At 37.7% G+C, this 16,678-nt stretch overlaps 1 protein-coding gene across 1 annotated transcript in view; it reads right to left on the reverse strand.

Annotated features, from left to right (window-relative positions):
• Positions 1 to 16,678, reverse strand: part of METTL15 (methyltransferase 15, mitochondrial 12S rRNA N4-cytidine) — a 101,590-nt gene that overhangs the window by 38,857 nt on the left and 46,055 nt on the right. Inside the window, exon 3 of the mRNA XM_065683358.1 lies at positions 14,499 to 14,635. Coding sequence (XP_065539430.1) covers positions 14,499 to 14,635 — 137 coding nt within the window. The remainder of the gene's footprint in view (positions 1 to 14,498; positions 14,636 to 16,678) is intronic.

The raw sequence follows: 16,678 nt of genomic DNA on the forward strand, positions 1-16,678 counted from the left end.
TCACACAGGAACTTGTCCAGGCGGGCCTTGAATATCTCCAGTGTAGGAGACTCCACAACCCCCCTGGGCAACCTGTTCCAGTGCTCTGTCACTCTTACAGTAAAGAAGTTCTTCCTGATGTTAACGTGGAACTTCCTATGTTCCAGTTTACACCCATTGCCCAGCAGGAAAGAAGAAACAATTATCTTACAGAAGGTTTTTTTTCATTAAAAAATGAAGAAAACACCCCAAGAACTGCCTTCCTGTTGACTTAGGATATGACCTAAACCGATCAAGAAATACTTCACTTTTTTCTCTCAGTCATGCAATTCTGAAATCAAGTGTAAATACCCAGTCCCTCTCTTACCTGGCAGGTAAGAAAACCTTCCAAGATCACATGCTGCTTGAGAGAGGGGCTTCACTTCCGAATACAGCAACGCTTAATAAGAAGCACTGAACCTTGAATCACAATTCTTTTTCTCCTAATTTTACCATAGGTAGTAAAGAAACAAAGAACCAAGCTGTCATTCACTTGCAATTTTATTTGTACATAGCAACCTTAAAAATTTTGCTCCCAAACCCAAAGAAAAACACATCTCTGAATTTGCTGTATGAAAAAATAAGTCAGTTGTAATGATTTGAGGATTTCCTGGCATTTAATATCACAATACAGATGAAGAAACAAAGAACCAAGCTGTCATTCACTTGCAATTTTATTTGTACATAGCAACCTTAAAAATTTTGCTCCCAAACCCAAAGAAAAACACATCTCTGAATTTGCTGTATGAAAAAATAAGTCAGTTGTAATGATTTGAGGATTTCCTGGCATTTAATATCACAATACAGATGATAGTTTTTGAAGAACTAGAAGAATGCAGCTGAGTGCAGCTCCACCTCTGACAAGTATAATGCTCTGCTGAGTCTGAGCAAAGTTGTCAATGACACTCCTGAGGTAACCTAATCTTAAGAGATCTTTCCAGTAGAATCATAGAATAGTTAGGGTTGGAAAGGACTTTAAGATCACCTAGTTCCAACCCCCTGCCATGGGCAGGGACACCTCACACTAAACCATGCCACCCAAGGCCTCATCCACCCTGGCCTTGAACACTGCCAGGGATGGAGCACTCACAACCTAACTGGGCAACCCATTCCAGTGCCTCACCACCCTAACAGGAAAGAACTTCTTCCTTATATCCAATCTAAACTTCCCCTGTTTAAGTTTTAACCCATTACCCCTTGTCCTGTCACTACAGTCCCTGATGAAGAATCCCTCACCAGCATCCCTATAGCCCCCCCTTCAGATACTGGAAGGCTGCTATGAGGTCTCCACGCAGCCTTCTCTTCTCCAGGCTGAACAACCCCAACTTTCTCAGCCTGTCTTCATATCAACCAGACCACACAGCTTGGTGTCATCGGCAAACTTGCTGAGGGCGCACTCAATCCCACTGTCCATGTCAGTTATGATGCGTTATACATAGTGTTTATCCTCTGCAATGACTTTTAAAGGTAAAAATATAAATGACAATTCGTATTTGTCAAAGGCAATTTAAACTTTTCAGTACTAAGAGTATTAGAAACCACATTCATTATATAAATACAAAATGGAATCGAACTCTTGATGAAATTTAGCAGAAATGGCCTTCCAGATTTTTAGTATCGTACGATCTCCATTCTCACATTTTACTGCTTTCTGGGAATGAAAAATAATAGACTACAACAAATGTGGAAGCACATGAAAACTGGACAAAGGCTGTATGGCTACGAACGAAGAAGGTTCTAGGCCAATTTCATACAGCACCAAGGGGAATACTTGTAGTAAACTACACAATACTAACAAAGATATGGAATTGGTAAAATCCTTTTGGTACCAAAAGAAAGCATCCCAACAGTATCTGACTTACGTTTCTCAGCTCCTGAGATGGCCTCAAACAGGTTTTGGAGGAATGACAGTAAATAGTGCATTAACAGCTAGTTCTTCACAGAAGGAATTAATCTTTTTAACATTGACACCCTAGATCCTGGGCTAGACAGTGCTATCCCTGGCAGCATTCAAGGCCAAGTTGGATGGGGCTTGGAGCAACTTGGTCTAGTGGAAGGTGTCCCTGCCAGTGGCAGGGGGTTGGAACTGGATGAGCTTTAAGGTCCCTTCCAAACCAAACAATTTTGTGACTCTGTGATTCTGCAGGCTAAGACTTCAGGCAAAATTGATGATGATCCTGCTGGTAACTGAGGATGACAAGCAGCAGATGAGAAGCCCCAGGATTCACGAAGACCTCAGCCCTTTTAGGCAATGGATAAACAGGAGGCCTTGGGAGGCTCTCCTGACACACAAAGGAACTAAAACTGGGAAGGGATATGTCATGAAGACATGGCAGACTGGAGAATGGCACAGGTTATACTTAGGAATAAATTTCACTGAAAAGGCTGAGTTAGTAAAAGACTTTGCCTAAGTATTAACTGGACAAAATCTGCTCTTAAGTGCCCACTATCAAAGACTAGGGGGAAACATGCTAAAACCACAGTATAGGGGGACTAAGCAATACAGTCACATACAGCAGCTGTACATGTAGAAGCTAAGGTATCAGATGACACAGACAGAAGTGTCAAGAGAGCTGCCTAATGCTATCATGAAGCCACTCCATCACCTTTAATGGCATCATGGTGAGCAGGTTCCTGATGACTGGAGAAAGGTCAGTGCCATGATAGCTTCAAAAAACTGTCAGGAAGGACTGCCCAGAGAACCACAGGATGGAAGAGCTCACCTTAATCAGTGTGGAAATCATGCAGTAAGTCCTCGTGGAAACTACTACCCAGCACATGAAGAGCAAGAGAACAGCCAACACAGATGTACTGAAGGCAAAACACTCCTGACCAACCTAGTTCCTTTCTAAGACTAACTGGCTCTGTGGCTAACAGGTAGACAGTAGATTTAATTTAATTGCTTTTTTTCTCCTCTATTACTCCGATAACCAACATGAAAGGCAGAAACTGAATGTATGGGCAAAAAGCTGGATTCAAAGACTATCTGTACAATGGATCAATGTGGGACTTGTACCTGGAAGCCTAACAGGAGAGAAGAGCTTTCTTCCAGAATGAAAACCCTGCCCGACCTCCCAGGGGAAATGTAATTTTGAGTTGAAAGCTTAAGTAAAGTTCAGTAGTAAAGTGTGAACACTACCTATGTGTCTGCAGAATAAAGGGATAAATGCATGTTTGTATGCCATAACTTTATTATTTATTAGTCTAGTTCTAATAGTCTTGCTACACTGACTCACTGAGAAGCTTCCAGACTGGCACCCAAATATTGACTTTTCTTTCTGTAGTAATGGTTAGAGAGGAGAGGACAATACATTTTTAGTTCCGCACACTTCTATACCTCCATGATCAATATCTTATTAACTATGAGAATTAAAATGGAAACACATCCCTTTGAAAACAAGGAATTCCCCTGATTATACAATGAGATTGAGTTCTTGTTTCTAGCCTTGGTAATGTAAAGGTCTTTGAGCCATGAAACTACTGCACAGAAAAGGACTACAAAATATTTTTAAAGTTTTTAAAATTCAGTAGAATTTCATTTTATTGAAATTTCTTACTGCAATATATCTGAATTTATACTAAACTGCTGTCTCAAGAAAACAGCTATTAAAAAGGACATAAAATTAATATCAAAAGCCTACAGCACCTCCCTTTTCAGTCCATTTGTTACCTGAAAAATATCCAGAGAAACAGAATTCAAGGTTTACTTCAGACACAGCTTTGATGCCCTGTTCATGAGGTATGGGACTGTACAAAACAATGGAACAGATGAGACCAAGAATATCAGCATTTTCCATGCCTGCTCCTTATTCTGATAAATTGCTCTCAAACATCAAATATTCCAAATACCTGGGACCAGCGATATGGAAAATCCCTATCATAAGAATGATATGAGAGGTCTTATCTGGTTTATAATGTGAAGCAAATACTAATAACAACTCAAAGACTTGTCAAAAGTTTCATGATTGCTCACATAATTTCTCATTATTGCCAGCCACTTTAGTTAATAATATTGTTAATCCATTTGAATGTTGATAAAAAGATAATTTTGAAGGCAAAAAAAAAATTGGAATGATGCATTTTATTATCAGAAATCTAAGTTTTTCCACAGCACAGTGTGCCAAACTGTTGCATTTTAACATTGGGATCATCAAGTGCCAACATCCAATTCTTCTGACAAAAGCAGACTGTGGGAAGGGTTGAATTCAGGCAAGTGCGCTCTTCCGTTCCGCACTTGGGTACTCACACATTGCTCCACCTTAACCTAGACTATATTGCAGGGAATCAAAATTATTCTGATACTCCATCAATTGAATTACATTTTTGCCTTGTGTTTTGTGGTAAATCACTCTGTTCTTCAAGAACAGCCAGTAGTCATGAATGAGATGAAAGAGGATGAAGTACTACCCTAAACTGAGGGAAAACATGATGCAGCACATCTCTTTGGAAAGGGTGGGAAGAATCCAGAAGTGGATTAAGCTGCTCCTGGTAATAGAAAAGATGGGGGTTTTAGCAGTTCTTTGCCCAGTTTCATGGGGAATGGTTCCTAGAGTTTCTTTTGAGGGGCAAAGGTAGAGGTTTTCAGGTCCCCATAAAATCACTGGAATAAAAAAAAAATTAACAGTGCTTTCCCAGAGATAAAGATGCAATGGTTTGGGGGCAGTTGTTCATGTCCTCCGCTTTCCTTTCCCAGCCTAACTGGTGGCACAGATCACCCTGAAGATATATGGCCAATCTAGATATCAGGAAGAATTTGGTGCTGTTTTCCTGACTTATATTTAAAAATTTAAGTTTCAGCAGCAACCTCTAATTTCTCATGATCAGTGCAAGACTACAGTGAGCAATACCAGCATTACAGATTGTTTCTGCTGTTGAGACATGACGTGTATTACTTCTTATAATCTGTGTGTGTCAAGACACACACATTAAGACCACTTACTTTCAACATTTATCTCAAACATTTGTACCATTCTGTAGTGACAAGGCAACAGGTAACTTCCATTCCAAGTTACAGGTTTCCTGCTATGTCAAAGGTTTGACACACAAGTTCTCTGAAATCTCCCTACCTAAGTCTTTGCTATTTGAGCAAACTAAGTTACTGTATTTTTCAGGCATCCAAATACAAAGCCAGAAATTAACTGATTTTTACTTTCAGTTTTTTAAGTATCCTGCACAACATTTGGCACAGCTGAGTCACAAAGGCCAACATCAAATTAAAATGCATATAATGTTTATTATTATGACAAGAAAAAAAAATAGAATTATGGAGTCAAACTCCAAATAATTAATGTTTATGGTCTATGCCAACCACATGCATAATCCTAATGTATCTAAGATAAGTATTTGAAGTACAATGACTCAATCAGAAAAATAACCTGAACTCCAAACAACTTGTATGTACATTTGTGTCTTTCATACTTGAGTGTAAAGCTCAACAGTGACATAAACATGTGTTAACATATTTTCGTTTAGTTTCCTGTTTTCCTTTTTATCAAATTTGAAGAAATAAAATCAAGACTCCAAAGCCATAAGGTTCTGGTTTAGTTAATTAGCAAACAATATGCTTAGTTTAAATACCAGCAAGTCATATACCAACAACTTCTCCTAGTGACAAGCACCTTTTTGACCACATATTTATATCACCTCCAGCCTCCTATGAAACGCTGGAATCTTATACTCAAAAATTATGACCTATGTACTGATAAAATGAACTTTTGCCTTCATGTTCTGAAACAAGGAGGAGTAATCAACACAGTTTATGTCCTCTCACTTTGTGCAGAGCTCCTCAGTGCCTCCTGTTGTATATGTGAACAAAAATGAGCTAAATATACAGCTCTTTAAAAATAGCAAGCTAAAATACTAACTGTTGCTGAGGAATATGGACATACCATTTCCACACAGGACAAAAAGATTTGTAGACAACTAGCTACCGGGTGCAAAAAACTTCAGATGAGAATCTATGTTCTCTTCCCCTTCTCTCTCTCATTGAAAAAGCAGAACCTTGAGTTTCGCTGTCATGCAAAAATAAAACAAACAAAAAATTGAAAGGACTACTCCATCACTTTGAGAGAAAATGGTAACTAAATGGTTACAAAAGTAATACAGAAGTACCCAGGTACCTAAACACCTATAAGAAACTTTCTCATCAGAAGCAAGATTGAAAACTGGCTGAAAAGTCAATGTCTCCTCTCTGGATCATGTAAGCTCAAAAATTATTTCAGCATCCTGATTATTTACTTTAAAAAATGACATTTGTCCCTTTTAGAAAAAACCTACAACCCAAATTAAGCTTCAAAGAACTGACCTCAGAAACACTCTGCATTTAAGAGCTATAGCATTAAACTTTAAAATGTTCTGCTTATACCACACTGATGCAGATGAATTAAAAATATCAAAAAAAAAAAAATATATATGTATGTACATGTCTGAAGATGTCAAATCACCCGCATTCGGTTGATATGCTGGAGGTTGTGGTTCGATTGATACACTGGAGGGAAGGGATGCCATCCAAAGGGACCTTGACATGCTTGTGAGGTGGGCTGATGCCAACCTTATGCAGTTTAACCATGACAAGTGCAAGGTCCTGCACCCGGATCGGAGCAATCCCAGGCACAGCTACAGATAGGGCAGAGAAGAGATTCAGAGCAGCCCTGCAGAGAAGGACTTGGGGGTGCTGGTCGATGAGAAAATGAACATGAGCCAGCTTCAGTGTGCGCTCGCAGCCCAGAAAGCCAACCGTATCCTGGGCTGCATCAAAAGGAGCACGACCAGCAGGTCGAAGGAGGCGATCCTGCCCCTCTACTCTGCTCTTGTGAGACCTCACTTGGAGTATTGTGTGCAGTTCTGGTGTCCTCAGCATAAAAAGGACATGGAACTGTTGGAACAAGTCCAGAGGAGGGCCACAAGGATGATCAGGGGACTGGAGCACCTCCCGTATGAAGACAGGCTGAGAAAGTTGGGGCTGTTCAGCCTGGAGAAGAGAAGGCTGCGTGGGGACCTAATAGCAGCCTTCCAGTACCTGAAGGGGGCCTATAGGGATGCTGGGGAGGGACTCTTCATCAGGGACTGTAGTGACAGGACAAGGGGTAACGGGTTCAAACTTAAACAGGGGAAGTTTAGGTTGGATATAAGAAATTCTTTACTGTGAGTGTGGTGAGGCACTGAAATGGGTTGCCCAGGGAGGTTGTGAATGCTCCATCCCTGGCAGTGTTCAAGGCCAGGGTGGATGAGGCCTTGGGTGGCATGGTTTAGTGTGAGGTGTCCCTGCCCATGGCAGGTGGGTTGGAACTAGATGACCTTAAGGTCCTTTCCAACCCTAACTATTCTATGATTCTACAGTTCTATGATTCAGCTCCACATCCTCAATTAATACCTACAGGTTTTTTGTCTGTTTTAAATTATTTCAGAGGCTTCTCACTCCTCTTCATCTACTTAAGAAATAAAGGTCCTCTCATTCTGCAAGGACAGTTAGCATTTTATAGTTTTCTTAGAAATACTGATGAAAACTTGTGATGGGAGAAAACAGGCATTCAACAGAATGTTTCTTTGTTTCTTGATCACTATCTGTGGTCTAAAATGTGTAGTTTCTCGAGGTAGAAAGTAATTAAACTGTTTGGCCTATGCTGGTGTTACCTAAAGATGTCTGAGTCAGTTACAGGTGTAGATGATCATACTGATTGCCCTGATCTAGCAGTATCTCAAACAGAAAGTAAGAAAATGAATAGAGGGAAGCAGGAACAACTCAGAGAAGCAGAATCACTTCCTGCACGCTTTGTGTGACAATCCACTCAACAGAAAGTCTGAAGGAAATGACAACATGACACATGTCTCAATTTAAATTCTATGGACAATATAAACCAATCCAAAACACTATTACATGGCATATGACTGCAGGGGCCACCTTCAGATCCTCAAGGATTCAAGGCCACCCTCTCACAACAAAACTGTTCCTATTGAACCTGCATGAAGCATGAGGCTGGAGTAGATGACATCATAAGATCCCTTCCAATGGGAATGATTTTGATAGTGGGAGAAATTGCCCCAGCCAAAACTCCCATCCAAATTGACAAATACCAATTATTCACAGAACTCTAATTTTCACATAATACTGAAATGTAAAATGACTCTATAATGTTAAAGAAAAAAATCTGGAAGTAGAACGGTTCTTTGTTTTAAACCTGATGCTTGCAAACCTTCCTTCAGAGCTTCAAATTGGCGAACACCTAAGATTTTCCTATTAAAATAACATGGCATTGCAGGTTCTCTCAAGACCACTCAGATAAAAATGGCAGCAATTTGTTTTCCTAAACCACTAACATAAAACTGACTCATTTGACTGAAAATTACATTAACTCCAGCACTGGCACATGAGATATTATGTATGAAAACAGACAAAACCCCAGATTTATGACATGACATTGAAAATAATTTTAATTATTATTCTAACTATCAGATCATTTTGCCCAAATAAATATATATAGCATTAAAACAACTAACTGAATCTTGTAAACAGAATAAGTTGATAGACTGATTAGTATTTAATCAGTCTCCAAATGTTTCTATTACTAAATAAAAGTTTTATTGGGAATATCAACATAACCACACACCTTGAAACTAGAGCCATTGTATATATTCAGAGGCAGTATTAAGGCATAGCCATGTTCTTAAGACACCTTATTCCTTTAATATGTAAATAAGGTGCTGATAAGGACTTCTCTTATGTAAAGAGTATATGAAATTTAAACTTGGAAATAGTCTGTAGCCATCCCACCTCAATGCATGAGCCAGACGTATCTCACTAGTTAAGCAAGAGTCAGGTCAGGTCAGCATTTGGCTGCAACTGAGGCAGAAAAAATTAGAGCTCTGAAGTGATTTGATAAATTTATGTATTTAAATTCAGAAGATAGAGTGCTTTTCCTTGTCATTCAGCCTTTAAATTCTGCTATGATACAGTGCTAAAAGAATCCTGTGATGGAGAGATAAGAGATGTTGACATCCTATACCTTAAGCATAAAAAACCCTGCTCCAGCCTTCCAAATACACATATTAACATGCTCCAGTGAATATAAATGCAATCTTTCCTGCCCTTACTGACTGCAATGTAAGTAAGAGCTGTATTCTGACTTGCCAAGCATACAACAGTTAACGACTCCTGCCACTGGAAGTAAACAATAGTTTTAAGACACACTGCATGGACAATATCAGCACTGAGTTTAGCACCCCATTCAGCCTTTTCCATACATAAGGATGTGGTGGCAACTCACACTTTCACACACATGCCCACACTGTGAGGTGCAGTGTATGAGCTTTTTCACATTTACCTCTGAGGAAAAGAATAAACACACTGGAAACTGAATCTGATCAAAGGGGCATGGTCAAATACCACCATGTCAAAGGTGGGCTTAGTACAGCCTGCAGGACAACTTCTTCTAGAAATGTTTCTCCATTACTCCAGGTAACTCACCAACTTGCTTTCCTGCAGACTTCCCCACCCCTCATAAAAAAGTTGCATAGGACTTTATATCTGACAGATATAAAGATAAATACACTTTCAGCTGAGTAACAGACACTACTGAAATTGCAAGGGTAAAATCTTAAGATATTTAAACTGTCGCATCCAATCTCTTCAAGTTTCAGATTGACACCTGAAGACTGGTTGTCTGCTCAACCACAATAGCCAGATTTGTCATCTTTTTTGGCTTTCTACTAGCAACGTTCTCCCAGACTTACTTCTATTACTGAGCTACACACTGTTTTAAAGAAACATTTGGATTTGTGCACCATTTCTCTTCCATCTCCTATTCTAAGAAGGTACGGGTTTAGTCTACCTCGTCTTAGATTATGCTACATTTTGAAGATGCTTAGGTGTTCATATATCTATGACTAGTTCTGAATGAAATGTGCTCTGTTTAAGCCAAACAAAAGCATTCTGCCCATATGAACAGACATACAGATTGAACAGATGTAAGGTACATGTTAGTCACATGTTAGTCACTCCACTGGAGCTCCCTGATCTAAAATCTCTAATGAAAACAATAACTGGTCTTTCCCAGCTGCTTGGCAAGTATATGACCGAAATAACAATTCAGAGTACTAGCATAGGACTGTTAAGAAAATTAAGAAAACAATCAGAAACATTTGGTTCAGCTAATTAACATGGTCATTTAAGAATGATGCTGAGCTGTATTGGGATTGCATGGCAAGGTTTTGGTAACAGGGGGGCTTCTGTGACACAGGAGGGGTGAGGTGAAGATGGCTTAAGATTTGGTTTTGTTTCTCACTATTCTACACTGATTTAGTTCGGTAATAAATTAAACTAATTTCCCAGAGTTGAGCCTTGTTTACCCGTGACAGTAACTGATGAGTGATCTCTCCCAGTCCTTATCTTAATGTACAAGCCTTTTGTTGAATCTCCTGTCCCTGTCCTACTGCGGATGAGAGTGACAGTGCAGCTCTGGTGGGCACGCGGCACCCAGAAACATACACGGTGAAGAACATTTTAAACAAAGAAACAAAAGCATCTACATATATACCACATGCAGCTAGAATTCACAAGCACTTCAAATAAGCTTACTGCAACTGAAAGTAGTTCTGTTTCCCCTAGAACTGGACAAAATGCATTCTATTTTCCCTGTAAAATACAACACAGAGCTGATTGTTCTATCCCACTTTTCTTGTAAACTTAGTACAACACTAAAAGCTAAACCCACAAGCACCATCACACCTCAAAATCACTTTAGAACTAAAATTAAAAGGTAGTTAAATCACATGAGAAATTTTAGACTATTCATCCTTACTTTTAGGGCTCACTTTCTTATTCTGCTCAGAGAATTACAAAGAACATACTGTCTCCTCTGTGTAGGCTTTGCATAGGTTTCTCATACTTAAAAGCTTGCAGTGATATTGGTTAATTGCCAGATTTCAGCCACCTCTCTAACCTTTCCCTTTCAGCGGGCATGAAAAGGTTTACTTGTAATATATATTGCTGCTGACTGAATTTTATCTGGTTCTCCTGGATTCTCAGCAGCAATTCCCAAGTTAGAGGCTTCCCCAGAAAGCATGTCAAAGGATTCCCACCCACACACTGAATATCTAACAAGCCCTGACCCATTTTCTCCTTATTAAAGCAGCACTACATAGTTTAAAAAAATAATAAACAGAGAGCCTAAATGAATGCGAGATTTGCAGTTGGAACTCTGCCCTCTTCAGATTTCAGTTCTGACAAAATCACTACCGAGAAGCAGAGACATTAAAATACAAACATCAAATGTATTTTCCCTCAGTATTCTCTTTCAGTGACTTATTACTCCAGCTGTCTTTCAGCTAAGCACAAGGAGGACTTCATTTATTAGTTCTGGATATAGAAAAATTCCCTAATTTAGCCATACTTATCTCACCTTCCAACCATATCTTTGGGCATATTTCTACAACTTGAGCTTTAATAATCTTGTAACTCAGTGCCTTGTGATATAGCAGTCTTAAAAAATGAAGCCTCATAGTGAGTAACAGTTGGAGGTATATGACTTTACTACTATTAAAAGTCTTACCTAACAGAAGAAATAATAGCAATTAACATTGAATATTTTGAAGTTTTTCATGTAGGATGGACTACTTCAAATACTACTGCAAAACTCAAAACCTATCAGGAAGTTAATATGCTGGAATTTACTAAGATCCCCAATTAAATGGGTACGATATCCTGTTTTAGGTAGAAACAAAATGGGAACAGAAGATTCAGTTTACGTATGACTTCCAATTTGCCCACTGCATTCACAATTTCAGACATAGTGGGAATCGGATTTTACTGGTTACAACTGCAGAACAGCCTTTCCCAGCTCTTGTGCCATCAGCTCCAAAGGAAGTGAAGCTCTTCAGCCAGTCAAATAACCTCTCCCAAAACAGGAATGTTAAACAGAAGAGGTAAAAAAAGAAAAAAAATAAAAATCAACTGGATGAATTCCCTGAGCTTTCAATGCCAATACAAATTTAAATGAAACTGATAAAATCATGATAAAAGATTTATTTCACACAGTGCAGAAAATAGACAATAAACCCCATAATATTAGATCAACCATCTTTAATGAATACTGAAAGAAAAAAAATCCATTCAGGAAAGCTACATGTCTCATAACAAGTAAATCCTTTATGCTTAAAACTGATTTGTAAGCAAACCCCAGCTTCACGTGTTAAGTTATAAATGATACACCTTTTCTTTCCCCCTTTTAATTAAACTATGTTTTATACAACTGCCTTTCCAGGTAAAGCAGACTGATAATAAGCACATAATATCACATATGAACATTCTTTTACCTTAATTTTCAACAGAAGCTATTATGAAAAAGGTACATTTTCCTTCTGAAAAGAGGCACACTTGTTCTTTTCAACAGGAAAGTTGGGAGATGAGGGAAACCACCAAAACAAGTAAGACCACTCTTTATCTTACAATAGTATTCAAGTGACATGTATTCATTTTTCAGTGATGAAGACTTTTCACTAACAACACTATGTTATCTAATAATCTGTTTTATTCTAATAACTTGTGACTGTAGAGGCAGACAACACAAAGTCTGGAATCCAAGTAACCAAGTTTATATAATTTTACAACCAGAAAGAGGAACTAGGAGACCTCCCTTGTTTATAAAGCCATAGTAACTTACATGAACTGCAATACTATACTGATTAAAGCTCATCTTTTCCCAAACATATGCAAGCAGAGAATTAACAATGGCAATCACTGCAGAACAGCATCAAACCTGTAAAATCTATTCATCTATTTAGAAAACAAACTTGCTTAACACCCAGGTTTGCATACGATACTTTACAGACAAATACACGTTGAGTTAGAGGACTCTTCATTGTCTTACTTTGTGTGAATGGTTCTGAAAACTTCTGTTAAGTACAAGATTAGCTTCGATTTGAACTACAGTTTTTTGGTTTGGGTTTTGGGGTGTTTTTTTTTTTTGCTATGACACAAGAACAGAAGACTCTACAACTCCCATGACATCGAGCAGAATGTGTTTGCAGGCTTAGTTTAAAAGAAAATGGACTTTCCTTGACAATTATTCTCTCAACAAGATCATTCTCTGGAGAAATAACAGTTGAGATTGGAATTCCAAAAATTTGTAAGTATACACTGCATGACACTTCAGCCTGCAGAGAACTGAAAATTTTGAGAAATATATTTAAATGGTCTTACTGAGTAGGATAACTAGAAACTGAGCTCTCATTTCTTCTCACATGCTTACATTTTTCCCCCTGGGCCTCTGACACTGGCACTTGAAGAAGGGAATGCACACTTTAGCGTTTTCTTTTAGGAAGGGTGAGAAATACCTTCTGCATTGCTTGGACAGTATTGCTATCTCAGAATTTCTTTTTATGGGGAGAAAAAAAGAAAAGATTAAAGAGCCAGCTGCTTCTCTATCCACCTCTATCACAGTTTTATTCTTACTGCAAACATTTGCTTTTCCTCGTGTAAAAGCTCTTTGAAATAAATAATCATAGAATCAGAGACTGGTTTGGGTTGGAAGGGACCTTAAAGCTCATCCAGTTCCAACACCTTCCACTAGACCAGGTTTCTCCAAGCCTCGTCCAACCTGGCCTTGAACACTGCCAGGGATGAGGCAGTCACAGCTTCTCCAGGCAACAGTGTTTTTCTGGGCAATGTTTTCAGCCTGACAAGTTTAAATTTCTTTAAGTATTATTTCATATTATTGAATTTTATATCTATGTATTTCTACTTTCTGGTCAAATAAGAACAGCAGCAGTTTCTGAAAGTCCATATTCCATTTCATATATTGCACACTTCTGCATGAATGCCCTCTGACTTGGCTGTTTCTTGAATAAAAGAACTTGTATGACTAGAGAAAACTAAAAATTTGCACTTAGCAATTGTTCATTTAGCAAATTCAGCACTCTATTTTAAAAGAAAGTTGAAGCATGAGCTTTACACAAAAACAGTAGCTTATTCAAATGTTTAGTGTTTCTGAAGCCAGTGGCAAAATATTCAGAAAGCCTAATACTGAATTAATTTTTTTTTTAATTTTTAAATACTCATAAGCAATACTTATATAACCTTATTATTTAAAAGTATATTATTTCATCCTTTTTGATGAAATATTTACCACAAAGTGTGTGTTTTGTACAATCCTATCATCAGATTAATCTCAAAGCAAACAGAACACAATAAACTTTCTTAAAACAATTGTTAAATATGAAATTGGCCACATGGCACATACTCAAAATTAACTGTTTACAGAAAAAAATGCATTTAACTCCAAAAACTTCAGAAGAACTTGCATGCAAATACTCCTAAAATGAACTGGATGTCCTATTTAATGGGGTATATACAGCATACAGTACTATTCTACAATAAGCCATTAAAAACTATTTATCAAAACTATAAAGATATATTCAATTGTAGATATAATATCACAGTATCAACCTTATCTTGACTGTATTTAAGACAGGAGAAGACAACTTACGGGTACAATTCTGAAAGCTGCTGAGCTATGTTATAAGCTGTGGGGTCCCTGTCCAGTGCATATACCGTGATGTTGCTTGCTTTCTCTAGAAGAGCTGTAGTGTGACCGCCGGCTCCAAACGTCATGTCAAGGAAATGCTGCTGAATGAAGAGACAACACCTTTACCTTTCAACCACAATAATAATAATAAAAAATGTTTGTTGATATAAAGCTTCTTTTGCTGATTTCCTCACATGGAGGAAAATACACCATTCAATATAGTCACAGTGCAGGAAGTCTCAACAGGAGGAAAGGAGAAGCAGAAGGGAAGCTGAGATAAAAACTCTGGAGAGGTGAACACTACACTTCTGGCTATGTGCTTTCTGTAGGCTCATTGTAAGGGTTTCTCTGGTCAGAGTCCATATGACCAAGAGGCTTTGTTCCTGAAACTTTCCTAAGAAACAATGACTCAGGAAACAATCATCCCCCTTGAACCAAGGCACTTTGACTCCATAAACAGGAGAAACAAGAAAATTAGGTAGAACTTAATGCTGGTTTAAGTCTTTACCTGCAAAATAGCAGGACTGTTTCTAGCACCTGTCCCATGCACCTTCCTCATGTGGCCTTTGTTAAATATGACAACACTCAACAGCTTAAAAGGCAAGAACTATATTGTTAACAGAAATAACTGGCTCTTCACTTAGCTATGAAGAGGTTGCATGACTGCAGTTCCACTTATAAAATATTTCCTTTCAAATTACTAAAAAGGTATCCATAATTCTATACCATAGGGAAAACATACTAAAGTTTAGAAAGCGACAGAATTTTATTGTTCTATAACTGCATTTAAAACCAAAGTAGAAGTGTGACTAAACAGCATTTTCTCTAGTCTCTGCACCTCCGAATTGCTGTAAATCTTTCCTCTTGGTTCATTTAACAGACCTCCCTTGATTACGGGAAACAGCAGACTCCACGCAAGCTAAACTGGAACAACAAAATTCTCCACACACTTCAGTACGTGTTTTTGGTTGGGCTTCTTCTAAATCCTCAAATTACTTTTTGTGTGTGAAACAGTTTTTGAAGACCACTTAACAAGTGCAATCATATTAGATAGAAATTAATGTGAACTAAACTTACTGACAAAGTCTACATAACCTAAGTTAAGCACCTACACACCTAAATGTAAGCACCTTTTAAGGGAAATTTTGTTACTTATCTCTTGAAAGAATTAAGACTCAACCACAAAATCCCTGTGGATAAAAACAGAAATTCAAATGCAATGAAGACAGACACAAACATTTTTCAAGAAACAGGTTTTAGAGGACATAAATAAAGGCTTTTTAATGGAAATCCTATCATAAAAAAACTGAATATTTATGAGAAGAAGAATAATACAACTCTAATGTGGTTATGAGTGCAAGTTATGATCCTTTCAAATACTTAGGTTGTCACAATTTAATTTCTTTGTGTTAATACCTTCATGTTTCCTAAACCTATGCTCTAAAAGCAGAACTTTCCTATAATATTTCACAAAGAAAAAAAAATTGAGTTGGCTCATCATGCAACATTAAATTGCACCACTCATACAAGAAATAAAGAATAACAGAGATTATTTTTTTTAAGAAGTAGAAGACAAAATTACATTACAGAGGATATGATATTCATATTATATAAATGCTCCCACTATTTAATTAAGGATTCTGATTTATCTTCTGCCATAAACCCGAAGTATATTCACTGAAACCAATTTATAAGCACAAAACTGAAACAGTCAAAAAAGTATGGGTATTTTTTAAAAGACAACTAACTACAAGAATTTAACTAGACTCTGAAAATACTTACATACATTAAAAATTCCAAGTACTGATAACATACTTTGTCTATAAGCTCTGACATTATCACTGTTGATCAGATTCAGAGAACCTCTCTCATGACAGAGGCTCCATTCAGTATGCGGGGTTTTTTTCACTGTACTGTTACTTCTGCTAACCTTGTAAAAATCCAGTACTGGCTATTAAGTGGGCTATTAAACTAATTACAAAAATTTGTATTCTCTCTCCTAAATGAAAATTACTAACATAAAAGTGTAGTTGTTAACTCTGAATCTAGAAAAAATTAACATGAAATCTACAAAACATGCAAATCCTCTTAAATTACTCTTAAAATTTCCAAGAAATGTCTGATATTCGTGATTTCTACTC

This window comes from Lathamus discolor, chromosome 6 (assembly GCF_037157495.1).
Source record: "Lathamus discolor isolate bLatDis1 chromosome 6, bLatDis1.hap1, whole genome shotgun sequence".
Lineage (NCBI taxonomy): Eukaryota > Metazoa > Chordata > Aves > Psittaciformes > Psittacidae > Lathamus > Lathamus discolor.